The sequence below is a fragment of the Dipodomys merriami genome, unplaced genomic scaffold, assembly GCF_024711535.1.
Source record: "Dipodomys merriami isolate MVZ:Mamm:240054 unplaced genomic scaffold, mDipMer1.0.p SCAF_37, whole genome shotgun sequence".
Classification (NCBI taxonomy): domain Eukaryota; kingdom Metazoa; phylum Chordata; class Mammalia; order Rodentia; family Heteromyidae; genus Dipodomys; species Dipodomys merriami.
The window spans coordinates 2,297,745-2,324,513 of NW_027205270.1; the positions used below are offsets into that span (position 1 = coordinate 2,297,745).

At 49.1% G+C, this 26,769-nt stretch overlaps 1 protein-coding gene across 2 annotated transcripts in view; it reads right to left on the reverse strand.

The window, feature by feature from the left end:
- Positions 1 to 22: 22 nt before the first annotated feature.
- Positions 23 to 26,769, reverse strand: part of Fbxo41 (F-box protein 41) — a 45,873-nt gene continuing 19,126 nt past the window's right edge. The window contains exons 2-13 of one of the 2 annotated variants that reach the window (XM_069988973.1): positions 23,111 to 24,154; positions 19,648 to 19,873; positions 19,087 to 19,160; positions 18,536 to 18,894; positions 17,407 to 17,651; positions 17,092 to 17,207; positions 16,820 to 16,972; positions 16,552 to 16,647; positions 7,336 to 7,454; positions 7,049 to 7,207; positions 5,362 to 5,477; positions 24 to 5,260 (exon numbers count right to left, since the gene is read on the reverse strand). In XM_069988973.1, coding sequence (XP_069845074.1) covers positions 5,198 to 5,260; positions 5,362 to 5,477; positions 7,049 to 7,207; positions 7,336 to 7,454; positions 16,552 to 16,647; positions 16,820 to 16,972; positions 17,092 to 17,207; positions 17,407 to 17,651; positions 18,536 to 18,894; positions 19,087 to 19,160; positions 19,648 to 19,873; positions 23,111 to 24,015 — 2,631 coding nt within the window. In that variant the 5' untranslated portion in view covers positions 24,016 to 24,154 and the 3' untranslated portion in view covers positions 24 to 5,197. Of the gene's footprint in view, positions 5,261 to 5,361; positions 5,478 to 7,048; positions 7,208 to 7,335; positions 7,455 to 16,551; positions 16,648 to 16,819; positions 16,973 to 17,091; positions 17,208 to 17,406; positions 17,652 to 18,535; positions 18,895 to 19,086; positions 19,161 to 19,647; positions 19,874 to 23,110; positions 24,155 to 26,769 lie in introns of both variants that reach the window. The other variant, XM_069988974.1, reaches the window with a different exon arrangement.

The window sequence follows — 26,769 nt, forward strand, 5'->3', positions numbered from 1 at the left end:
TTTGCTTGTACTCACCAAGTGGGTAGGAGAAAATTCTCTTCTGGTCTGGGTGAGCTCCTCTGGAATGGTGCCTGTCTGGAAGTTTCACCGTGATTACATTTTTTGGTCCTGAAAGTGGCTAGGAGATGTATGGTGGTTCTGTCACATCTTACTTGGTTCTGTGTAGCCTGAGCTCTGTGCCCAGGGCTTCATGGATTTGAGAAGATATATTTCTGGCTCAGCCTTCTTACTCAGGATTTGACTCTAGGAGGGATGTATTGGGAAGACCACATAATCTTTGATCTCTGGTGACCTCTGTAGTCTATTGAGATGGTAGCTGGAGGAATACCTACCTACTTTGTCTTTTTAGCTGCCAGAGGGTGGTCTTCTGGATTTCTTCTGCTTTCTTAAATGACCCAGTGGAAGTTTGGAATGGCTGAAAAATCCAGCAGGATCTACCAGCTACCTCATTAAACTGGTCTAGGTAACTAGCCTTGCTAACTAGCCTGCAGCTAAAGCTGTGGTTATTTGTGAAGCTGGTGATAAATGGTTGTTGCCTTGGTTTGCTGAGTCAATTTTGGAAAAACCTGCACCTTGGGGTTATTTAGACTTGGAAGGAGAATGAAATAGTACGCAAGTCCGTGCATAGACCCAGCACCCCTCCTGTAACATAGTGGTCTTTAGGTTATTTTCTGAGCTCAAATGTTTTACCTGCAAGGTAAGAACATCTGGCTCACAGTTACTGGGATTAAATGCTCATTCTAAGTGAAGTTTAAGTCAAAGCTTCTGTTCTTTTTTTTTTTTTTTTTTTTTGATTTTAGGACCCTAGTAGTCAAATTAGTACCACAAGCCCATTTTGTAACATAGTAAATCTGGTGGCAACTGATCTGCAGTTAAAGCCCAACTGGCTGGCCAGAGCCTCCTGAGGAGATGACTTTAGGGGTAGGATGTCTGCTGCTCCTACTGTGCTTGCCGAGTTTGCCCTTGAAAATGTCCTCTGCCAGCCAAGGGTCAAGAAGCGTCTTGTCCCAGGGTTGATATACAGACATTGGAAGCAGGATTTAGATTATGATAGGAACAGACCTGCATGGCCTTCCTCCAGCATTTTCTGTAGTCCTAAAACTAGTCTTCCTAATTCTTCATTGACCCCACTGGTGCTGATTGGGTGATCTGCTTCAGTATACATTAGCTACAGAAAGGCTGTGATGAGAGACTGACAAATATGGCCACATGCCACTTCTCTGGTGCACATATACCAGTTTCACCATCTTTTATTGGATACAGAGTCATAAATTCTCTGATGCCCATGGGTCCTTTTAAATACATACACAAGGTACATTCTGCAAGGGCATCTATGGGTAACATTGAGCAAAGTGCTGGGGTGGCATTGCCTGGGTGGAGCAGAGAAGTGGGGCCAAGGAAGGCCCCCTGGGGGCTGGAGGTACAGGCACCACTTTAGAAACAAAAGTAAAACTAAGTTGCTCTCTACCCTCTGCCAGATATGCTTGGGGTAGAGGAAAATACCATCTCACACAGTGCAGGCTAGTGCAACCTGGCTGTGCGGGAAGGCTGGCCTAAGGGCCATTTGTGGAGGTCCCACCAGGAGCACCCTCTAGAGCTAAACCCACTGGCACTAGCCATAAAGTAAGTCTAGGAAACTTCAGGCCTCTGCCTCTGGGTACAAGACCCCTGCAGGGCAAAGCTGCCTCTGCTGGCAGTGGCAGAGGGTAGGCTTGTGGTGGGGTGCCTGCCTGATTGTCAGGGCAGTCTTGGGACTGACAAAGGTCCCGAGGAGTTGGGGAGGGAGGCCCTGATATTCTATTCTTCACCCAGTCCTCAGGCAAGGCCTACAGATCACTTGTCCAGGAATAAACACATACACACAATACACAGTAATATATACAAAGATGTGGCCTGGAACAAGGCTGGAGGAGAAAGCATAGCCATCAGTAGAAGTGCCAGGCCCCTGGGAGGGAAGTTATATTCATCAGTGACTGGTATCCTAAAGTTGACCTCATCAGTGGGTTAACTCCTCTGGCACTTGAGCCATACTCCACTCACTGCTACTGTTTCTACTCCAATTTTGCCAGGAACTAGGTCTTTGGCACCAACTGTCACTCAGAAAGTTTCTTCCCAACTTTGCACCTTAGAAGGATTGGGACCTTGGAGACAGACAGGACCCAAAAGCAAAGGGCAGAGCCAAACCTTGGTGCACTAGGCCTTGGGAGAGAGGCTTTTTCTCCCCCCACCCCCGTTTCCCCTTTAAGCAATCCCTGAGGAACCGGCTCAACCTCTGCTGTCTCAGGGCAAAGAAAACATGAATGACTTGGTCTCAAGATGGTCTCTCCTGGCTGGTGGAAAGCTGGAGATAGTAGATATGTGAATACATACATCTCACACACACACACACACACACACGTGTGTGTGCGCGCGCGCGCACGTGTGTCTGTGTGTGTGAGAGAGCCTTTTTCCTGCCAGTGCCATGGGGAAAGCCTAAATAAAGCATGAAGTAATCAAGACAAATGTGCTGAAACTTCAGGCATTTCAGCCAGGCTATATGGCAGTAAGAGTGATAGGAATGCCAAGTAGACACCAGCCTGGAGCCTCTCCATAGATCTCAGGTCCCTTGGAACAGAGCCTGCCTTGGTTTGCTTCTTGTTTTACATCTTATTGGGAATGAGACAGGAGGAAGAACTCTCCTTTGAGGGGGTAGAGATGGAGTGAAATGCTCCTAAGGAAGCCAGGCCCCCTGACCTGGTTCCCTGTCTGCAACCCATGTGTGTGGCGGCCAAGAAAGTAAATAGGGTACCCCAGCAAGCAAAAGCACCCCATTAGACATCAGGGCTCATCCCCTTGGGAGAAAGCAAATGAACAGAATGAAGGTGGGGGTGGGGGCTGCAAAGCTGCTGGTTCTCAGGGCATGCAGAAAGGCCGGGGCATTCAGAGCTGTCAGCCCAGGGGTATGTGTACAAGGGACACATTGTGACCTGTTACTTGTGTTGGCAAAAGCTCAGGCCTGTGCAGTGAGAACACAGCCTTTGTTCACAGTTAGAAAATACACGGTGAGAACTTGCTGGCTTTCCTGGAAACAGTCTGAGGGCAGTCATGCACCAGGGAGGAGTCTGATTCCCTACAGGGCTGCTGTAAAGTGATTGATGAACTGTTAGTCCTTTCAGCTCTCAGTTCACAGCCTATGTACCTTGAGCCCCACCAGGGTTGACAGCCAGTGCCCCAGTGGACATCACTGGGGAGAAACTGCTCAGTCTTGTGTTTGGAGATGGGGGCTCCTTGGGGCATATAAAACATTTCTGTTTAGCAGGCTTAAGCCAAACAAGGCATCCCTTTGTGCTTTGTCCAGGAGTCAAGGAGGGTAGCACCTCTGGTCCTAGGGTCACAGGGAGCAGGACTACAAGAGTACAGCTTGCAAGGTAGTTCACACAGTGCAGCCGGCTCTAAGTGGACCTCCACCTCTTCTTAACCCCTCAAGAAAAGTGTGCTGCTGTTTCTTGTGACTCCTGGGGAAAGGGCTGGGGAGGTGGGAAGCAGATGGAGGCAGCTGATGAGGGTTAGGGTAGGTGTGCCACACATCCAAGGCTTTATGCAAGGCTGGACATGGAGTAGCCAACAAGATACCCTTGGCATTTTAGGTCTTTACAAACCACAGGAGGAAAAATCAGAGCGATGACAGAGCCAGAAGCGCTCCAGGAGCTGAGTGCATTGCTGAGCCCCAGGGTGAAACTCAGGAGAGGAACTGTTGGAAGATTATCCAAGGCTATCTTTGATATCAGACTAACTTGTGGCACAGCCAGATCCCAAGAGAAGATTGGGAAACAAGAGGATTCCAACCCCAGCTAGGCCAGCAACCAAATGTCTAAACTGGGAGTAAAGGAAACCCTAAGATGGACTTAGGTTAGATACAGGAAAGAGCCGTCCAAATGAAGATTTTGCAAGGCCTGTGGATTTTGCAAGCCCACAGGAGTTCTGAGAGGAAGAGTTAGGGGTATTTTAGTCTTCAGAGGCTTGCTGGAACCTACCTCATCCTTTGGAAACTAAAAGGTGAAGACCTTCCACTAGCGTTCTGTGGTTTCTGAGTCCTGAGAAGGACCCTAATGTAGCCTCTGCTCATGACTGATGGAAACCTGGTGACAGAGGAGGGAGTTGAGTCTGTTCAGATGTTCTTCCTTGGTCTCAGGGCTGGCTCCCTAAAGCTGCATGCTTCAACAAGCTAATTAGATCAGGAAACAAAGTAAGCCACCCTCCTCCAGGCTCCAGCACAGTGGGAAGCTCAGTGCCTCCTCCCCAACAACTTTGGTGTCCCAAAGGCCAGAGTACCCAAGCACCTGGGTTAAGAGGAATTTCCTTCTCACTGTAGCTGGCTTCCCAGGGCTAGGATCTTGACCCTCCCTTGGTTCCCTGGAGATTGAAGGAGATATAGAAACATGCACCTTACAGCTCTCAATTTAGCTCTTGGAGTGTGGTGGGGAGTGTGGTGGTTGGGAGGAGAAATCTCAGCAAAAAATTTCCTCCACCTGGCATCCTCCCTCTGCTGCCACCTTAGGAGGGTGGTCTGGTCTCATCCTGTGAAGAAATTCTAAGGGACTTCTCTTTTCAACTCACTGTAGCCACCTCCACAGCTTTCAGCTGACCACATGCCCAGGTCCCTAGGCCTGCTGGGACTGTAGCCTCAGATTATGTGGGCCTAGAACCTAGGTGAGCTAGCTGAAGGGATTGCCCCAAAAAGAGCGGGGACAGGAGAGGAGAGGCAAAGAGCCCCTCCCTGCTAAGTCTGAGCTGCCATGTGGAGTCCACTCTAGCCTGGGGTCTGACAGGCCCCTGACTGGGAGGCAGGGCCTTGAGAAGGAGAGGCCTGCCGAAATAGCTGAGGGGCTGGTGGGAGGTTATTGCAGATCCTCCAGGCGATGGTACCAGGTACTGGTAGTGACAACTGCTTGCTGGCTGTGCCAGAAGGCTGCTCCAGCTTGGTGTTGGATGACAGTTGGAGGGCAGCTTCTGTCCAAACCCCTGCCTTTGAGGAGACAGTGCCCCGGGCTGGCCCATTGTCCCGCTGTTCCAGGAGGGCAGGATACTTAACCCTTCCCTGGAAGCTGAGGATAAACACTTGGCCTCCAGAGGACTAGTTCACCAAACCAGGTTCCCAGAGGTCCAAAAAGTGCCTTGGTGTGGGGCTGGCAGGGACTCTGCCGCCCCCCTACCCGGGTTAGCAGCCGCCTTCCACCTTGATGTGCAGGATCTTGGAGAAGCCAGGCCTCCGCCGTAGAGCCTGTGGACAGAGCCCTGGGTTAGTTGTCCCTCAGAGCCAGGCAGACAGGTGAACTCCACCTACCATACTCAGCCGCCGGGCCACCAGCCCCAGCCTCTCACCTGTAGTTTTGTCACCATATCTTCAAATAGCTTCTGGGCCTCAGGGCTGCTGGGTTCCTTGAAGTAATCTGCAATCCCAATCTGGACCACAATGGATTTGAGGTTTCGACAAATGCCTGGTAAAAAGTGGGCAAAAAAAAGTGGCCTGGGTAGTGGTTGCCTTTTCTTCACTACTTAATCAAGTCGGACCTCCTCTACCTTGAGAATATTCCAAGATTAGCCTCAAAATGTGAAGAGAGCAGATGCAGGCTGGCTGGAGACTCAACTGGATAGAACAAAGTGGACAAAGGCACTCTGGGGAGATGAGTGGATGACAACTGCTCAGGGGCTCTAGCAATTTCCCTGACAGAGGGAATAGGTTTTTATCATGTCCTGGCAGCTGGAAGTGACTTAAGGAACTAAGTGGTTGAGGTGAGGCTGGAGTGTGAAAGCAGGACAGACAGGGAGCAAACCAAGTAGGAGCAGAGGGTTTAAGTTGGGGCCATCAAGTCCAAGAGAAGCAGAGCAAGGTCTTGGGCTGAGAGGGGCCCTGAGAGCCTGGGTTTTGGAGGCTGAGCAGTACATTCTGGGGGTAGCATGCAGGGCATGGCCATGAGGCTAAAAGAGGGGGAAGAGGGTCTTGGCAGTGATAAGGTCGAGACCTTTAAGTAAAGTTCCTAAAGTAAAAGTTCCTTCTAGGTGCCACATGGTCCCAGATGGGGGTCTTGTTTGGGCAGGAACAGCCCAGACTAGGCATATCTTAGTGAAGTCAGAGGAGTGACTTAAGAGTTGGCATGAGGGAGGTGGGAGCCAGAGGAACCATGATTTGGAGTCCAAGGAGAGAAAACGCCTCATTCCAAGAGATATTCTGAGGGCTACATACGTTATCTCCTTTAATCTCCCTCCCATTCTAGAAAGTCAGAAGATGGGCTGGGAAGGTGGCTCAGTGGTAGAGTGCTTGCTTTGCATGCATGAGGCCCTGGGTTCAATTCCTCAGCACCACATAAGCAAAAAGAAAAAAGCCGGAAGTGGTGCTGTGGCTCAAGTGGTAGAGCGCTAGCCTTGAGTTGAAGAGCTGAGGGACAGCGCCCAGGCCCAGAGTTCAGGCCCCACAACCGGACCCCCTCCCCCCCCCCCCCGCAAAAAAAAAAGCTAGAAAGTCAGAAGATGGTAGTACAGAATTCAGGTAATTTGTCCAAAGTCACAAAGGGCAAGAAAGGTGGGTATGGTGACCCCTGTAATCCTAGTTACTCAGGCTGATAATCAAAGGATTGCAGTTCAAAGTTAGCCTGAGTAGAAAAATCCATGTGATACCTCCCAAAAGACCAGCAAAAAGCCTAGCAGGCATAAGGTCCTGAGCTCAGACCCTGGTAGCAGAAAAAAATTCACCTAACAGATCCAAGAGTTGCACCCGAGGTCCAGCTCCAGAACCTGCCTGCCTGTGCCTCTGCAATGGATCTATGTAGCTCCTGGCTCTACAGAGCAACACATGTCTGTGGAATGAGCTGTTAAGACCAGATGCTGGTGGACCTGGAATACAATACTAACCTCAGAAGCACTGGTGGCAAAGCTAGAATTAGAACCTTGTTGGTCTACCCCCAGTACTGGTGCTTGCCAATTAGGACAGACAGGAAATATTTTTGCTACATGCTGATGGTATACAGACAGTTAACTGCCATATCCCATTCTGCAGTACCCCACTGCTTACTGTTGAAATGCAGCAGTGCCTTGGGGGTGACAGGGGTGGCCGTGAGCACCAGCATCTCCAGTCCCTTCAGGCCTTCTCGGCAGACCTCAGCCGCCACCTCCTGAGTGATCTCTGACACGTGGTCCAGCTCCAGAACTTGCAGCCGCATGCAATTTCTTGCTAGGAAAAAGAAGAAAGGCTCTGCTGACAAACCCTACTCAGCATCCTGGATCCCCTGCTCCTGTGGAAATTCACAGGATAGCGTTATCCAAGACTACTTCCCACCCCAGCCCCAAGGAAACACTTACCAAGTGATGCTAAGCCCTGTACCCCACAGCCAGCACCCCCAACGCCCAGGGCCCGGAGGTGAGGCCAACATCGACCGATCATCTGCAGGCAGCGGTTACTGAAGCGAGTAGGCTGCTGGCTGGTTAAAAAAACAAAAAACAAAAAACAGGAGGGAGGCTGTCAGAGAAACCTGGATGCCTGACACTACAAGCATGTTCCTCCTTGGGGATCCATACCCACTTCAGGGAAATACCCTGCCAACTACCTAGCTGATGAGATCAAAACTGGAATCACCCCTTGGCTCTTTCCTCCTCACCTCATGCAATTTCTGAGTAACTCATGACTAACAGGTCAGAGCACCGTTGGCATTCTAAATTGCTACCAGCCCCTGCCAACTCCTGTTCCATACTGCTGACACCATTCCTACAGCTACTCATGGTGTCACTCAGAAGTTAGTTATCTCTGCTACAGCTGAGACAACTGTGCCAAGCCTTGAGGGTGCAGTGTTATAGCACATACAAAGTCCCTTGCTCTCGTACTGCACAGAACATTAGCAGTCTGATTTTAATACCCCCTCCCTCCCTACTTTTTTATGTTAGTCCTGAGGCTTGAACTCCAGGCTTGGGTGCTATCTCTGAGCTTCTTTTTGCTCAAGGCTAGCCGATGTCTACCACTTGAGCCACAGTGCTACTTCCAGCTTTTTCTGAGTAATTTATTGGAGATGAGTCTCACAGACTTTCCTACCTGGGCTGGCTTCAAGGCACGATCCTCAAATCTCACCCTCCTGAGTATCTAGGATCACAGGCATGAGCCCCCCAGTGCCTGATCTTAATCCCCTTCTTAAAAACTAAAATATCCCAATAGCTGCCCATTACTTTCTAGATAAGATGCAAAAACCTAAGCCCCTTATCCAGGCCCCTTCTTTTTTTTATTTAAAAAAGCCCATTTCCTTTTCCTGGGGGACCAAGATGGCGACGGGGCAGTAGGGAAACGCCACAGCGCTCTCCAACCAAAAAGAGAGTTCGAGTTCCAACGCTTAATCTCCCCAAGAGACCGACAACAACAAAAAGACGAACACTCAGAGAAAAACCAGAGGCGGAGAATAACAAAAAAGAAAGAGGAAAAGAATTTCAAAACAGAGAAAAGCGAAGACCCCTCCCCCAACCTTTACTGGCCGCGCGGCAGCGCGCCAAGCCGCCGGCCAGCCGGCCCGGCGGGGGCTGTGGGAGCCCCAGAGAAACAGCAGAGACACAGGGGGCCACTTTCAGAACATCAGGTACTGGTTTGCAGAACAGCAGATCGCCAGGAACAGAGAAACCTACCAGCCGGGAGTCTCCACGAGGATCCCACCCCCACCCCTCACTCTCCACCCGAGCAGAGAGGCTCCATCCCGCCAAAGCCGCTCGGCATCAGCGGAGTGACAAAAGGACCTGCTGCAGACCACCCGGCCCGCCTGTTCGCGATCGCAACGATCCAGCACTCTCCACCCGAGCAGAGAGGTTCCATCCCGCCAAAGCGGCTCTGCGCGACAAAGGGTCCTGTCTGCAGACCACCCGCCCGCCCGATCACGATCGCAACAACCCGGCGGGGTCACTTGGGCCCCAGAGGTACCGAGAAGAAGCTGCCTGAGCGTGGACACTCTTGACCCAACAGCTTCGACAGAGGCAGAGACAGAAAAGAATCACACAGAGCCACCACCGCCCAACCCAGCCCGGATTGCAACAACAACTGACGACCTACACCACACAGAAACAACCAGCTCCAGGGTGAGTACCCCACAGGGGAAGTGTATCCCTCAAGGGAGACCAGAGCTGGAGGGAATCCCCAGACCCTGACCTAGACTCCCTACCCCAGCACCCGGACCACAGGACCCACTAAAACTGGGAACTGTTTGAGAGCTCCACCAGCCCGTGGAGCACACTCAGCTGGCCAGGCTAGAGCAAGAGCACCCCTGGAAGGGAGCTTAAATGCCCAAGCCAGGAACAGCGCCCCTGGGTCAAGACTACCAACAGTAGAAGAAATTTGAACTGTGTCCCCCAGGCTGTATAACCTAGGGGGTATACACATCAGCACAGGCCTAACAAGCGCGCTCCAGGCTGGGGCCGGAACCAAGCCCGGGGATCCGGCGCCTGAACAACACAACCAACTCCTCCCAATTGAAGTAAAAAGCTGAGCATACGCCTCAACAGAGGGGAGAAAACCAGGAAACAACACTCCCCCGGGAAGCACGCCTGTGACAACAAAAGACCTGGAGGCCCAGGACAAGAGAAGCCCAAACCCCACCAAAACTCCACCCATATACCCTAGACTGGGAATTGGGCAACACAGGCTGCCAGCACCTGATAGTAAGCAGGAGCTCAGACTGTTAAGGCGGCTCAGCAATAGAGTGATAGTCTTGGATGTATGAGGCCCTGCATCTGATTCCTCAGCATCACAAAAGCAAAAAGGGTCAGAAGTGGTGCTGTGGCTCAAACGGTAGGGTGCCAGCCTTGAGCTGAAAAAGCTGAGGGACAGCACCCAAACCTAGAGTTCAAGCCCACAACCAGCCCAAAACAAATAAACAAAAACACATCAGGAGCCCATAGCAGACTCCAGCATTTGGGAGAGTGCATCCAGAGCATCTGTTCTTCACAAGAGCACCCGTAGGAGCAAACACAAGCAGTCTAGGCTGCTCAACCCTTCCAAAGGCAGGAACTGTCAGCAATCTACAGCAGAGAGCTGAGAATCCTAAGTAAGTCAGAATAGCAGCTGGAAATAGGCTCCCAACAGAACCCAGATCAGGCACAGACTCTCTCTACCAATACAGAATCAGCAACCAAGCAAAGACAGACACACCAAAACAAAATTGAAGAGCAGTCTCCTGAACCTCCATGCGAAAATCACAGAGAAAAATCACAAGGTTTACTACCACCCAGGACAGCAAGCTCACCCCAAAAGCCAGCAGCCACACAGGGGAGAGCCCCAGTGGGAGCAAAGCAGGAATGGAAGACAAAGGCTACTTCCAAGGGTTGCTGGAGGCAATGACTCAAGAAATAAAGCGAGAAATTTATCAGAAATTGAAAGAGCACAAGGATGAACTATCCAAAGAGATACAGGGTATCAAACAAGAGATGCATGCAAAAATAGAAGCTGCACAAACCTCAATAAGAAGTGAGATAAACGCCAAATTAGAGGTAATGCATACCTCATTGAGAGGTGAGATCAGTACTCTGAGAACCAACATTGAATCCATAAAGGGATCCATTTCCTCCATGCAAACCACAATAGAAGCCACTGTCAACAGAGTGAATGAAATGGAAGGTCGAGTGTCAGATACAGAAGACAGAATACACCAACTGGACCAAAAAGTGACAGATATGGAAAAATTACTCAAATTAAACCAAAGGGATATTCAAGAGCAAGCAGATAATGCTAAAAAATTTAACCTTCGCATAATTGGAGTGGACGAAGGTGAGGAATTCCAGAGCAAGGGAATGCAACACCTATTTAACAAGATAATCAATGAAAATTTTCCCCACCTCAAAAACGACCATCTTAACTACATCACAAAAGCTTATCGAACACCCAACAAGCAAGACCCCAGGAGAAACACTTCTAGACACATTATAGTAAAAATGATAGATCTGAATAATAAGGAAACAATCCTGCATGCAGCAAAAATGAAGAAGGAGCTATACTACAATGGGAAAAAAATAAGAATTACTGCAGATCTCTCCACACAAACAATGAATGCAAGAAAAGCCTGGGAAAGCACCATACGAGCCCTGAGAGCCAATAACTGCCAACCCAGACTGATCTACCCGGCAAAGCTAGCATTCACATTTGATGGAGAACTGAAAACTTTTAATAGCAAAGAAAAACTAAATGAATTCATAAACATTAAGCCAGCATTACAAAGAATTCTAAGAGGGGGGACACAACCTGAAGAAAGCAGCCAGGAACTGGGGCCTGCCCCAAACAGGCATTACTCAAAGTCTAACTGAGCAAGCACAGGAGGAAAGGAAAAAAGAAAAACTTAGGAAAACGGAATGGCAGGGACAACAATGCATCTCTCTATACTTTCTCTTAATATAAATGGGCTGAATTCGCCAATTAAAAGAAATCGAACTGAGGACTGGATAAGAAAACAAGACCCATCCATCTGTTGCCTTCAGGAGACCCACCTCTCAGCCAAACATACAAACAAACTCAGAGTGAAGGGGTGGAAAAGGATCTACCAATCAAACGCCCCCAGTAAGAAAGCAGGTGTAGCTATCCTGATATCTGACAAAATAAACTTTTCATTAAAATCAGTACAGAAAGACAAGGACGGACACTACATATTAATAAAGGGAACAATCCAAGAGGAGGATATAACCATCATCAACTTATATGCCCCAAATATTGGTGCACCTAGATATGTCAAACAAATGCTCTCAAACTTACAGAATAAAATAGATCCCAATACGATAATACTAGGAGACTTTAACACACCACTCTCACCAAAGGACAGGTCTACCAACCAGAGGATTGGCAAAGAAGCTACCGAATTAAGAGAGGCCATACTGCAAGCGGAATTAACTGACATCTACCGAGTATTTCACCCTAAAACAACACAGTACACATTCTTCTCAGCAGCTCATGGAACTTTCTCCAAAATAGACCATATCATAGTTCATGCAAGGAACTTAAGCAAATACAAAGGGATCGACATAATCCCCTGTATCCTATCTGACCACAGTGGAATCAAGCTAGCTCTCAATAACAAAGCATACAGCAGAAATTTCTCCAATACATGGAAATTGAACAGCACACTCCTTAACAATGCCTGGATAACAGAAGAGATCAGAGAAGAAATAAAGCATTTCCTACAACTCAATGAAAATGAAAACACCTCACAAAGAAACTTGTGGGACACAGCAAAAGCAGTCCTGAGGGGCAAATTTATTGCCCTCAGTGCCCACATCAAGAGAATGGAGACAGACCAAGTAAATAATCTCATGTTGCAATTAAAACAGCTAGAAAAACAGGAAAAAATGGAACCTAAAGCTACTAGAAGAAGCCAGATAACCAAATTAAAAGCAGAGATTAACCAATTAGAAAATCAGAAAACTATAACCAAAATAAACCAAACAAAAAGCTGGTTCTTTGAAAAAATAAACAAAATTGATGGCCCATTGGCTAGATTAATTAAAAAAAGAAGAGAGGAAACCCATATTAATAGGATTAGGGATGCCACGGGAAACATCACCACACGTACCCAAGATATCCAAACAATTCTAACAGACTACTTTCAAAAGCTATACTCTCTAAAGGAAGAAAATCGGGCAGAAATGGATGCATTTTTAGAGAAATACAAGTTGCCCAAACTGAGCAAAGAAGAAGTTAACCAATTAAATAAGCCAATATCCTATAATGAGATACAGGAAGCTATCAAAAGTCTTCCAACAAAAAAAAGCCCAGGACCAGATGGACTCACAGCAGAATTCTATAAGACCTTTAAACAAGAACTAATACCCATACTCCTCAAGCTCTTCAGAGAAACAGAGAAGGAAGGAGCTATCCCAAACTCATTCTACGAAGCCAATATCACACTCATCCCCAAACCAGGCAAAGACCCAACCAAAAAGGAGAATTACAGGCCAATCTCCTTGATGAACACAGATGCAAAGATCCTTAACAAGATTCTAGCTAACAGAATCCAGAAACACATAAAAAAAATAATTCACTATGACCAGGTAGGCTTCATCCCAGAGACACAGGGATGGTTTAACATACGTAAGTCAATAAATGTAATCCAACATATCAACAGAGCCAAGGTCAAGAATCACATGATTATCGCTACAGATGCAGAAAAGGCCTTTGACAAAATTCAACATTCATTCATGCTAAAAGCTCTGGAGAAAATAGGAATAGAAGGAACATTTCTAAAAACAATAAAAGCCATTTATGACAGACCAATAGCCAATATTATACTTAATGGGGAAAAGCTACAACCAATTCTCCTAAAATCAGGAACAAGGCAAGGATGCCCACTGTCTCCACTCCTCTTCAATATAGTCCTAGAACCCTTAGCCAGGGCAATAAGGCAAGAAAAAGACATTAAAGGGATCCTCATAGGAAAAGAAGAAGTTAAACTATCCCTTTTTGCAGACGACATGATACTATACCTCCACGATCCCAAAAACTCCATCCCCAAACTCTTAGAAATCATAAATCACTTCGGCAAAATAGCAGGATACAAAATAAACCCACAAAAATCAGTTGCCTTCCTATACACTGATAATGTACAGGAAGAGAGGGAAATAAAGGGAGCAACCCCATTCACAATAACCTCCCGAAAAATAAAATATTTAGGAATTAACCTAACCAAAGATGTAAAAGAACTATTTAATGAGAACTATAAAAAGTTAAAGAAAGAAATTGCAGAAGACACTAGGAAATGGAAAGACCTCCCATGCTCCTGGATAGGCCGACTTAATATAGTAAAGATGGTAATACTTCCAAAACTAATATACAAATTCAACGCAATTCCTATTAAAATCCCAATGACGTACATCACTGAAATACAGAAAACAGTCCAAAAATTCATATGGAACAACAAAAGACCTAGAATAGCCAAAACAATTCTAGGGGATAAAGACAATATGGGAGGGCTATCCATGCCGAACTTCAAACTCTACTACAGAGCTATAATAACAAAGACAGCATGGTACTGGCACAAAAACAGACCCGAAGACCAATGGAACAGAATAGAAGATCCAGAAATAAATCCACAGGCCTACAGCCAGCTGATATTCGACAAAGGAGCCAAAGACATACAATGGAAGAAACACAGCCTCTTCAACCGTTGGTGCTGGGAAAACTGGGCAGCCACATGCAGAAAACTAAAAGTGGACCCCAGCCTATCACCATGCACCAACATCAACTCAAAATGGATTAAAGACCTTAACATTAAACCTGAATCTCTGAAACTACTGCAGGACAGAGTAGGAGAGACACTTGAACTAATAGGCACAGGAAGGAACTTCCTGAACAGAGTCCCAGGGTCACAACAAATTGGAGAGAGACTCGACAAATGGGACTACCTTAAAATAAAAAGCTTCTGCACAGATAAAGCTATCGCAACCAAGCTAGAAAGACAGCCAACTAATTGGGAAAAAATATTTACCAGCAATATATCAGACAAGGGGTTAACATCCTGTATATACAGGGAACTCAAGAAACTAATCCCTCCCAAACCCAACACACCAATTACTAAATGGGCAAGGGAACTAAAGAGGGACTTCTCAAATGAAGAAATAAAAATGGCAAAGAAACACATGAGGAAATGTTCATCATCCCTGGTGGTGAAGGAAATGCAAATAAAGACAACCCTGAGATACCACCTTACCCCAGTCAGAATGTCCCACATCCACAAATCAGCCAACGACAAATGCTGGAGGGGATGTGGAGAACGAGGAACGCTATTACACTGCTGGTGGGAATGTACACTCATACAACCACTTTGGAAAGCAGTCTGGAGGGTCCTTAGAAAGCTAAAGATTGACCTCCCTTACGACCCAGTCATACCACTTCTAGGCATCTACCCTGAACAACAGGAACCAATATACAAGGACACGTGCACCTCCATGTTTATTGCAGCACTGTTCGCAATAGCTAGGATATGGAAACAACCTAGATGCCCCACCACAGATGAATGGATCCAAAAATTGTGGTATCTATACACAATGGAATATTATGCAGCCATTAGAAATGACAAAATAATGGCATTTGCAGGGAAATGGATGGAGCTAGAAGGAATCATGTTGAGCGAGGTAAGCCAAGAACGAAGAGACAAACAGTACATGGTCTCCCTGATAAGTGGATGATGAATCCAAAATGTTAGGTGATATGACAAAACTAACAGGACTTAAGAAACAAAGAACTCCCACTCATCTGGTTGAACCACTACTAAATATCCCCATGCTGCTGATCACATATATGGTATATAACATATGAGCACCGTTATATATTACAGACTGTGATAGACAATTTGCTCCAGGAAAGTTAGAATGAACTTGTGACTTTAAATGAGCATCATTATTCCACAATACTGTGAATTTCCGGAAATTAAGTAATCACTTAATCACGATCAAAAAAAAAAAAAAAAAAAAGAACCTTGGGGAAGGGAGGGAGGGAGGGGATGGTAGGGGGAAAACAATGGAGGGGGTAACAATGTTCAAGAGGAAGTGGAAGTGTACTCATTACCTCACTCATGTAGCTGTAACCCTCTGTATAGTATCTCTACAATAAAAAAAATTTAAAAAAAAAAAAAAAAAAAAAAGCCCATTTCCGCCGGGCGCTGGTGGCTCATGCCTGTAATCCTAGCTACTCAGGAGGCTGAGATCTGAGGATCGCAGTTCAAAGCCAGCTCGGGCAGGAGAGACTGTGAGACTCCTATCTCCAATAAACCACCAGAAAACTTTGGTGTGCTCTTCAGCTGAAGGCAAGCGCTCTACCACTTATGCCACAGCGCCACTTCCAGTTTTCTAGTGGTTTATTGGAGATAGGAGTCTCACAGAGTTTCCTGCATGGGCTGGCTTTGAACTATGATCCTCAGATCTCAGCCTCCTGAGTAGGTAGGATTACAGGCGTGAGCCACCGGCACCCGGCTCCAGGCTGGCTTCGGGACATGCAATCCTTCTGCTCTCTTACTCTCTAGTGCAAGGATAGCAGGGAATGTGCCACCACACCCCATTTCTTTTTTTTTTCCAGACAGGAAAAGAAGTTTATTTACTGAACTGCTGCCCCCACCATGCATGGTGGAAAAGCATGGTTGAAAAGGAAAGGGGGGACATACCCCATTTCTTTTGTACAGTATATATACTGACATCTTTGATCTGCTTGTCATATGCCAGTGTCTGGTTATTTTAATGTAATGTTTACTGAACCCTTACTACAGGTCTTGCAAGCCCTGTGGATATGATCTCATTGGCAACCATAGTAATCCTAATAAGGCTGATAGATTCCTAATAACACTTTCACTTTGTTAGGTAGAGAAACTAAGAGAGGAAGGCTGCCCCAAATGGCACTGCCAGCAAGGAAGGACAAGACTCCAGGCCCTATTTTTAAAGGCCTGCTCCTCATGCCTCAGTACATGAATTACTATGTGAGTAGTCTCCCCAGTAGCTATGGACTACTCAGATTTGCTCAGTCCTTGGACCCCACACTAGACCAAAAATGGCTCCTCCCCACCCACCCCTACATAGACTCACCAGGGGTGAAGTGGTGCCACCTGGAGGGAGACGATCTCTCTGCAGCCTGCACCCAGGGCCCAAATGACCTCATGGCCTACGGGGTCTGTGGCACTCCTGTTGAAAACACAAAAGCTGGAGTGGTCCGCCCTGGTAGCCTCTGCTACCAAGGCTCTCTTTGGGTAATAGAGCTCATGAGAGACATCTCCCTAGAGCCTGAGGGAAGGCAATATCTAGGGATCCTTGTGGCCTAAGGCTGAGAGGACCTTGCTTCTGGTGGGGAACCCACCTGTAGGTGACAGCCTGCAGGGCACGGCAGTAGCAGCTGGCCAGCCAGAGTGAGCGGTCGGTGAGGATGTTGGGACAGTGGGAAATGCGCAGGATCAGCAGGTTCCCCCCAGCCGCCTTCAGCAGGGACTCCAGCCCTGCTTCAAGGCAGCCCCTGGGGATTACCAAGAAGTCAGGGAGCTGCTTGTGGTCACCACTTCCTCTGAGAAGCATCCCCAGTTAATTCCATGTCTATAACCCAAGGGCAGCCCCTCCAACCCCCGCAGTCCTCACCGGGTACTCCTAGCATATTCTTCCTTGCTCTCCTTCTTTCCCCGCTGTCGAGGCTTCAGGTTCTGCAGTGTCAGAGAGTGGGCCTGCGTGCACCACTGAGCCAGCATTGCCAGGAACTATGGGAAAAGTAGGTGATTTGGAGAAAACAGATCTCAACTTGGTTGAGGTGGGCCAAGACCAGAGTAAGAGACCCCATGAGAACACTTTGGGGAGCCAAAGTAAAGCTGGGGTATTATGAGGATTGCAAAGACCAGCCACGAGGGGCCAGATTCTGCCAGAGGAAAAGTGGGTTCCCAGCAAGGCATGAGTAGGCACCTTGGAACAGACCCGGGCATTCTCAAGGAGCACCCTCGTCCATACAGCGGGGTGGCGGGCCACGAAGCGCCAGTCCCGGCAGACCTCAGCAGCATGCAGCAGGGTGCGTGTGTCCAGGTAGGTAAAGATGCAGAACAGGGCAGCTCGCATCTTGAGGATCTCTGGGCTGATGACCTCGTTGGAGCGTGAGGGGCTACCCCTCTCAGCTCGCCGGACTCGCCCACTGCCTCCTCCTTCAGTTCGGGCTGTAGAATAGCAGGAGTCAAAGGAGACAGTAGAGGGTCAAAGACCAGTGGAAAGATGTGGGTGAGGAGCTGGGAATGGACAGGAGGAATGGGGATGAGAGATGCTAGGGAACAGTGCCTTGGGAGGAAAGGCAAGGGGGCTCCTGCTTCCCCCTCCTCTACAACTATCTCCATCCCTAACTTTACAAATTAGAAAAAGTCCCCCTTCCTCACGTAAACTTTCTTTTTTTTGGGGGGGGGTCCAGTCGTGGGCCTGAACTCTGGGCCTGGGCGCTGTCCCTCAGCTCTTCAGCTCAAGGCTAGCGCTCTACCACTTGAGCCACAGCGCCACTTCTGGCTTTTTTCTTTTTGCTTATGTGGTGCTGAGGAATCAAACCCAGGGCCTCAGGCATGCAAGGCAAGCACTCTACCATTGAGCCACCTTCCCAGCCCCCTCATGTAAACTTTCTTAAGGGTCACCTCTGAGCCTAACACTCCTAAGCCTCCCACAGAAGTGCATGACCAGCGGGCAGATAGATGCAAGAGGCTCCTCCCTCTGTACCAGGGCTTTCAGAGTCCAGACTCAGCATTCATCTACTTTCCTATACCTGTGATTGAGCCCACCACCTGCATGCACCTGTGCACGCATATGCATATGCGCGTGCGCGCACACGCGCGCGCACACACACACACACACACACACACACACACACACACCTTAAATCTAGCATTCTTGTACAATCGCCTGAATTCTCTTCTGCCACTGCAGCCCTGATCTGCCATTTAAGTCCTGAGCTAGGCTTGAAGGGTGCTGTATAGGAGGATGAAGAGAGTCTGGGGCAAGAGGAAGGGAGACAGAAGAACCCAGGGGAGTCCCCACCTCTGCCCATTTCCCCAGGACTTACCTGAGAGCCGGCAGCTGTTGAGTGGCCCAGCCATAGCTGGCCCAGAGCGAGGGGTGTCGGAGGGGCCTTCAGCCTCTGATTCGGTGGTTCGGGAGCCCACATCTGAGACATCCCCCTCTTCTCCCTCAGTGCTGTGTCGGCGAGGTCTGCGCTGCCAGTTTTGGATAGCCTGGCGCCTCAGGCCTGAGCTGCGAGGGGGCTGGGACCTCTCAGAGCCACCGTTGGCAGTTTGGGCCCGTGTGCCCAGTCCCCCAGGGCCACTGTCCTCAGGGGCCCCATCCTCTGGCCGGGGCAGCTCCAGGCTGTCACTGTCATAGCAGCCTGAGCTCTGGGATGCAGCTGGCACACGACTGGAGGCCCTGGGGCAGGGTGGATCAGATGATGAGGGGTAAGAGGCACTAGATAACCCAAACTCCCCACCCTGTCCCCACCTCAGGCCAGGGCAACCCATCACCCTACTTCCCAAAAGTGCCCTCTGAATATTATGACCCCAGGAGGGGGGCACAGGAGGGACAAGCACCCAATGAGCCAGTGGCTCTTCCGAGGCTTACCCTGTGCTCGGAGAGGAGCCATGCCGTGACACCGCATATGCACTCGGCACAGCCGGGCCCGCATGGTGTTCTCGCTGTGGACCCCCAGAGCAGGAAGGGAAGGAAGGGTGGGAAGAGGAAGGAAGAGGAGGCAAGAGGAGGGGAAGGCAAAAGCAAGAGAGAGAGGGTGGGTACAAGATGGAGAAAAAAGAGGGAAAAAAGTTGGGAAAGATGGACGAATGGACAGACAGACAGTCCAGACAGGCAGGCCCACCAGTCCCCTCCCCATCCCACCTCCAGCATTCCGGACCCAGGCTTATGGTTCCAAGACTCTCTTTTGTATAGATGGGCAGAGATAGGCCACTGAAACACATGCTACTGCTACATTCTTGGGGACTGTCATCCCTGCCCAGTCAGAGGGTCCCTATTTCTGTACCTCTCCTTCAGGTCTGGAGTTAGTTCATGGTCTAAGAATCAAAGAAGGGAAGCCCAGAGTGTTCCAGAGGATCTAAGGCCATGTGTGAGGGAAGGCTGTGGGGACCACATGAGCAAGTGGAGTAAGTAGGGCAACTGGACACTCACCATTCTGCCTGGGCCCCGGGCCCCAGGCCCTGGACCACTGCCCCCACCTCCACGCCCCAGGCTGGTGCTTGGTGTACTGCCACAGCTGCTGCTGATGACCTGCAGCTGCCGCTCAGCACGGTCTGCCCGCTCCAGAAGCTCCTCAATGAACTGCTGCAACCGCAGTTTGGCGCTGGCCTCCCGCGCTGCTGTCTCCTTCAAGAACTGGTCGATCTGCACCACCTCCCTGGGCCCAGAGCAATCTCTTACCCAAGGGCCTCAGCCTGGCTGCCACCACCCTCTGGGGGTAAACTTTCCATAGGTGGCATGAAGCATGGCTGCTTGTAGTGTCTTACTAATGGCATGCAAGCACACACACACACACACACACACACACACACACACACACACACACGAAGGTATACACCCAAGTCTCACACACTCCATCTAAAAGCTACACAAGAGACAAACCTGGTCTGCATATACCCATTTGCAGCCACAGCCATCCATTACTGTAATTGGACATAGCTTCACACAGGGACACAGACTCTTCCAGCTACCTGTGGCCTTAATATACTACCTCTCTACAAAGGACATATACCTCACACTCAGCCTAATATACAGTCCCTTGTATTTATTTTCACATTCATTCTTTTTTTTTTTTTTTTTTTTTTTTTTGGGTCCGGTCGTGGGGCCTGAACTCTGGGCCTGGGCGCTGTCCCTCAGCTCTTCAGCTCAAGGCTAGCGCTCTACCACTTGAGCCACAACGCCACTTCCGGCTTTTTTCTTTTTGCTTATGTGGTGCTGAGGAATCGAACCCAGGACCTCATGCATGCAAGGCAAGCGCTCTACCACTGAGCCACATTCCCAGCCCTTCACATTCATTCTTAAGAACGTGTGTACAGGGCTGGGTGGGAATGTGGCTTAGTGATAGAGTGTTCACCTAGCATGCATGAAGCCCTGGGTTCAATTCCTCAGTACCACATACACAGAAAAAGCCAGAAGTGGCTCTGTGGTTCAAGTGATAGAGTGCTAGCCTTGAGCTAGCACACAGCATACCTACAGAGCTGACTGAGTATGTGCTCCAAACATACAATATTGTTCACTATCCATTTAACATTTACTGAGCACTTTCTAAAAGAAGCTCAAGGACAGTGCTCAGGCCTGGGTTCAAGCCCAGGACTGGCAAAAAAAAGAATGAGTGTAGAGTCTGAGACTCTGTGGAGGCACAGTCCCTCACTGAAACATGCATAAACATTTTAAAAAGTACATTGGTAGCTGGGCGCTAGAGGCTCACATCTGAATACCAGCTACTCAGGAGGCTGAGATCTGAGGATCACAATTCAAAACCAGCCCAGGCAGGAAAGTCCATGAGACTCATATCTCCAATTAATCACCAAAAAGCCAGAAGTGGAGCTGTGTCTCAAGTGGTAGAGTGCTAGCCTTGCATACAAAAGCTAGCCTTGAGCAAAAAGTAAAAAGCTAAAGAACAGTGCCAAGGACCTGAATTAATGTCTCAATACCAGCCTACTCTCTCACATAGACACACACACACACACACACACACACACACATACACACATGCACACATACAAATACATTAAGTTACAGCAATGTACAGAGAAATATATTCAGATGCAGAAGCAAGTTTACGGTTTGCAACAAATGCCAGGAGTGCATAAACATACAGCAAACACACAGCATACCTACAGAGCTGACTGAGTATGTGCTCCAAACATACAATACTGTTCACTATCCATTTAACATTTACTGAGCACTTTCTAAGTGCCAGATGCTTTCTAGGTATCAGGAAAACATAGTGAACAAAAAACAGAAAAACCCTGCCTTCATGAAGCTTATATGGCAGTATGGACAGATGCATAACATCTATAGCATCATAATCGTATATTTAAAGACCACAGGAATGAGAAGCCAGCAAAGACTGAGAAAGGACAAATGAAAAGATGGAAGCAAGCCAGGCGCCAGTGGCTCATGCCTGTAATCCTACTACTCAGGAGGCTGAAATCTGAGGATCCTGGTTCAAAGCCAGCCCGGGCAGGAAAGTCCCGTGAGATTCTTATCTCCAATTAACCCCCAGAAAACCAGAAGTGGCGCTGAGGCTCAAGTGGTAGAGTGCAAACCTTGAACTTAAGAGCTGAGGGTCAGCACCCAGGCCCAGAGTTCAGGCCCCAGGACTGACCAAAAAAAAGGAAAAAGGGAGGGGCTGGGAAGATGGCTCAGTGGTAGAGTGCTTACCTTGCATGCATTAGGCCCTGGGTTCGATTCCTCAGCACCACATAAGCAGAAAAAGCTGGAAGTGGTGCTGTGGAAGAGTGCTAGCCTTGAGCTGAAGAGCTGAGGGACAGCACCCAGGCCCAGAGTTCAGGCCCCACGGCCGACCAAAAAAAAAAAAAGGAAGGAAGCCAAGTGTGGTGATCACACCTGTACTCCTAGCACTAGCAGGAAAGGAAGGTAAGAGTATCTGGAGTCTGAGGCCAGACTGAGTAACATAGCAAGACAACCCCTGTCTAAAAAAATAAAGGAAATTCCAGATGAATGCAGCCAAGACTGCAGCCAAGTGGAGAAAGTATTCCAAACATCAGTGGTGTTAGCTGCTTCTGACGGGTTAAGACCACATGTTCCCAGTGACAGGAAGATTGTGGTGTCATGGAAAACTGATCACAGTGGGTTCAAGAAAGAATGTGGTATGGGCACTCACTAGTGGTTCACACTTCTAATTTTAGCTACTCAAGAGGCTGAGATCTGAGGGTCCCAGTTCAAAACCAGTCCAGCCAGGAAAGTCAGTGAGACTTATTCCAACTAACTAGCAAAATCCTGTAAGTGGAAATGTGGCTCAAGCAGTAGAGTACCAGCCTTGAGTGAAAAAGTTAAAGGACAGCACCAAAACAAGAAACACTTTTAAGGGTTTTTCTGAACTAGAGGCCTCCAATCCTAAATGAATGTGAAGGAAAGGGGGATGCTAATTACCTTGATTTGATTGGTGCATGCTATATGTATGTGTTGAAATATCACATTATTAGTATGGAATTGTTACAGCAGTCCAAAATATAAGCAAATAAATACATTTTTCAGGTAATTTTTTTTCTGTGAGAAGCAGAGAGAAAAGGGAAGGTAGTAGCAAAGGGGGAGTGCAGTATGGCATACCAGAGAAACAGCATCATGTCTGCATGCTGTCAGGACTGATGAACTGGGAAAATCTGACCGTGGAAAGGAAGAAGGGAGAATTGAGCATGTCTTTGAGTAGGCAAAAAGGAAGAGGATCTACTGGCAAATGCATGTGTTGGCTTGTAGTCGTGATCTCAAACACAAGCCGTCATGACATTCTTGGACCCACATAAATCACTATTAATGCTCACCACCTTAGATCTCATGGTAGAAAATCACGACCACGTACACTCTGGTGGAGGTGGCACACCGAGACACCCGTGGACACCTACCCACCAGGGCCCCAGGGCCCACTCACTGCTGCTTGCGGCTCAGCTCCTGTTCCTTGTGCACCAGGTCCTGTTTGAGCGATGCCAGCAGCTCCACGCTCACGTCCACCTGGCGCGAGAGCTCGGACGCGCGCTCCTCCAGCTCCTCCTTCTCCCGCCCCAGCCGCGCGCTCTCCTGGCGCGCCGTCTCCAGCTCGGCAGCTTTGCGCTCCAGCTCTGCCTGCAGCCGGCCCACCTGGCCGGCGATCTTCTGCTCCACCTCCTCGCTCAGCCGCTCCAGCCTCCGGTCCACCTCCAGCTTCTCCAGCGCGCGGATCTTGAGGCGTGCCAGCCCCTCCTCATAGGCCACATCGGCCGGGGAAGGGGAGGCGGGCGAGGCGGAGGCGGGCCCTGAGCAAGGGCCAGGGCCGGACCCCGGCGGTGGCGTGGAGCACGCCGAGGACGCCACCGACTTGCGGGCGAACAGTTCTCCCAGCGGGATCTCGATCTCGCGCAGTGCGTAGCGCGCGGCAGCGGCGGGCACAAGGCCCGGCTCGCCCAGCTCCTCGCAGGGCAGGCTGGCTGGCACCAGGTCGCCGGGGAAATGGGCCAGGGGCGCGTGGTGGTGGTGGTGGTGCAGCAGGTGTGGCGTGGCCGGCGATGGTCCGGCCGCCTGCTCCTTGCCCTGGAAAGACGTGCTCTCAAAGACCTCGCGCCGGGCGCCGGGCACTGCCAACAGGGCGGCGGGCTCAGGAGCCAGCGGGAACCCGGAGGCGGCGGCCGCGGCGGCGGCGGCGGCGGCAGCACCGTCGCAGATGCTGTTGGTCTTGGAGAGGATGTACAGCGTCTCATACGTGTGGCTGTACTCTAGGTGCGCGCGCAGCGACGACAGGCTCCGGAAACGCTTGTGCTCCCCGCAGCGCGGGCAGCGATACGGCAGGTCCAGCGAGGCCATGGCCCCGCTGTCCCCGCAGCGCGCTGGCTCCACCGCGGCCACCTCGCCCGTCAGCCGGGCGCGCTCATGGGGGGGCTGCGGGCAGCCCCTTTGGCGGGATCAGGAAGGTTCTAAACACCCGCAGCCAGGGCCCAGGAAGCTAGAAGAGAGAGGATAAGTCTCAGGAGGACGGTATTCCTGGTCCCACTCACTCCTCCCAGGCCCTGTGCCCCGACACGCCCACATTACAGAAGAAATCAGCTTTCCCAGAATGCAAGCGTCAGGGGACGCCAATGGTACACGTCCCAGGGCCCAAACAGGTGTGACAGTGAGAATATCTCCAGAGCAGGGCTGGAGGATGGAACCTAGGGCCCGAGGCAAAGGATGGACCACGGAGCTATAATACACCCAGCTCTTGGCTCTTTGAAACAGGGCTTCCCTATGTAGCTCAGGTGGGCCCGAACTGGTGAGAAATCCTCTGAGTGCTGGGGATTGGAGGTGTGTGCCACCGCACTCCACTTGAGAATTCTCTATTTTAAAACCTTTTAGGGCTGGGAAGGTGGCTCAGTGGTGGAGCGCTTGCCTTGCATGCTTGAGGCCCTGGGTTGGATTCCTCAGCACCACATAAGCAAAAAGAAAAAAGCCAGAAGTGGTGCTGTGGCTCAAGTGGTGGAGCGCTAGCCTTGAGCTGAAGAGCTGCTGGACAGCGCCCAGGCCCAGAGTTCAGGCCTCACGATCGGACCCCCCAAAAAATAATTTTTTTAAGGAATTAGTTTTATTCATAATAGTTCCAAACGGGAAACAACGTAAGTGCTCAACAGTAGAAGGGAAAGTCTATTATATTTATAATGGCATACTATTCTGTAATAAGGAAAGGATGTACAACACAGATGAATCCATGTTGCAGGACAAGCCAGCCCCGAGTGCATACTGAAAGATTCTACAGAGATGGAGTTCAAGATCAGATGGAACTAATGACTGAAGTCAAAATGGAGGCTATCCATGGGGACTCTATGGATTGGAAGGAGCCTATTTATATAAGGTTGAAAATGTTATGTGCCTTGATCTGTATGGTGCTTATACAGGTATACAACTATGTAAACAACCATCAATATACACTGAAAATCAGTGTTTTGTATGTACCTTAGTATATTCATTGCATCTAAAAAGTCTCAAAAAGAAGCTGCAGACTGGAGATGTGGCTTAAGTAGTAGAGCACCAGCCTTAAGTAAAAAAGCTAAGCAAGAGCACAAGCCCCTGAGTTCAAGCCCCAGACCTGGTATAGAAAAAAACAAAGTTTCATCTCAAGCAAATCGTATCTAATATACAGGCTGGACCACTGGTATCATGATGACCACAATGATACCTAATGATACCCGTGTGTGTCACTGTTTGTTCCTTCAGTAAGTGTCCTTGAACTTCCCTTTCCTCCAAGGACCCCTTACTTGTCTGCCTCACATCTTTTGTGGAACAAGCTCTACACATTTGACGTCCTCACCTTCAACTCCTGCTGTCCATCTCCCCATCTGTAACTCATCCACTGCTTTGTGAGTCCTCTACCCCTTCTCTTTTTCCTAAATGCCTGTACTCATCCCTCAGCCATCCACTGCTCCTCAGGGTCATAGACCACACACTAATCCAGTTGTCATTAAGGGTCTTTTTTGGTTTTGGTTTGGTTTGGTTTGGTTTTTTGTTGGTCGTGGGGCCTGAACTCTGGGCTTGGTTACTGTCTCTCAGCTCTTCAGCTCAAGGCTAGCTCTCTACACTTGAGCCACAGCACCACTGCTAGCTTTTTTTTCCCTCTGTGTATGCGGTGCTGAGGAATTGAACCCAGGGCCTCATGCATGCAAGGCAAGCACCCTACCACTGAGCTACCTTCCCAGCCCCTCATTAAGGGTCTTAACCCAACTGGTCTCCTGACCTGTCTAACTTCATAGTCTGCCACAATGTTGGCATTCTGTGATTTCTTGTGTTTGCTGCCTCCCTACGCTAGGGTATCATAACCCAAGCAAGCTGACTCACTCCCACCTTGCAGCTGTGACTCTCAGTTCTGCCTCTCCTTCCTAATCCACTCCTGAGCTCCATTTGCCATTTCTATATAACAAACATACCCCCTTTGCAACCCAGTCCTTCTGGTATCAGCACTGTGCTTTGACCTGAGGGAACCAGGCTTTCTCTACCACTTTCATAGTCCATAAGTAACACCTAGAGGATGAGACATAGGCCTGGCTAATCTGAGTCTTGAGATGGGCCCAGAGAGCCAAAGGAAGTCAATACACCCCAAGACTGTTCTGAAACTACTAGTACTGCTTTTTGGGATTCTTGCCAGAGCTGCTAGGGCCACCTTTATCTCCTTTTGCGAAGAACTGGCTGAGAATGAAGCTAACCCAGAAAATGGAACTGAGATGGAGATTCCTCACAGGAGCTATATGGTTCTGGCCTATTCAATTTCATGAACAATCAATTTTTTTCTTAAGTCTTTGTTTTTTGCCCCGGAAAAATAAATTAGAACCAGAAGTAGATTTTTTTTTCCTTCAAAAGTAACAGACCCTAAAAAGGAATTTATCTGAAGTAGGGGGCAGGGCATAAGAGAGTACCATTCTCCGGAGACCTTATCACACAGCCACAAACATCTGTGCCCCAGAGACTGAGGCCATGTACCTACCAAAACTAGAACTTCAGGGCATCAGTAGAAGAACATCAGGATGTTAATGAAAGGTCTTTTTTTTTTTTTTTTTTTTTTTTTTTTTTGTCAGTCGTGGGGCTTTAACTCTG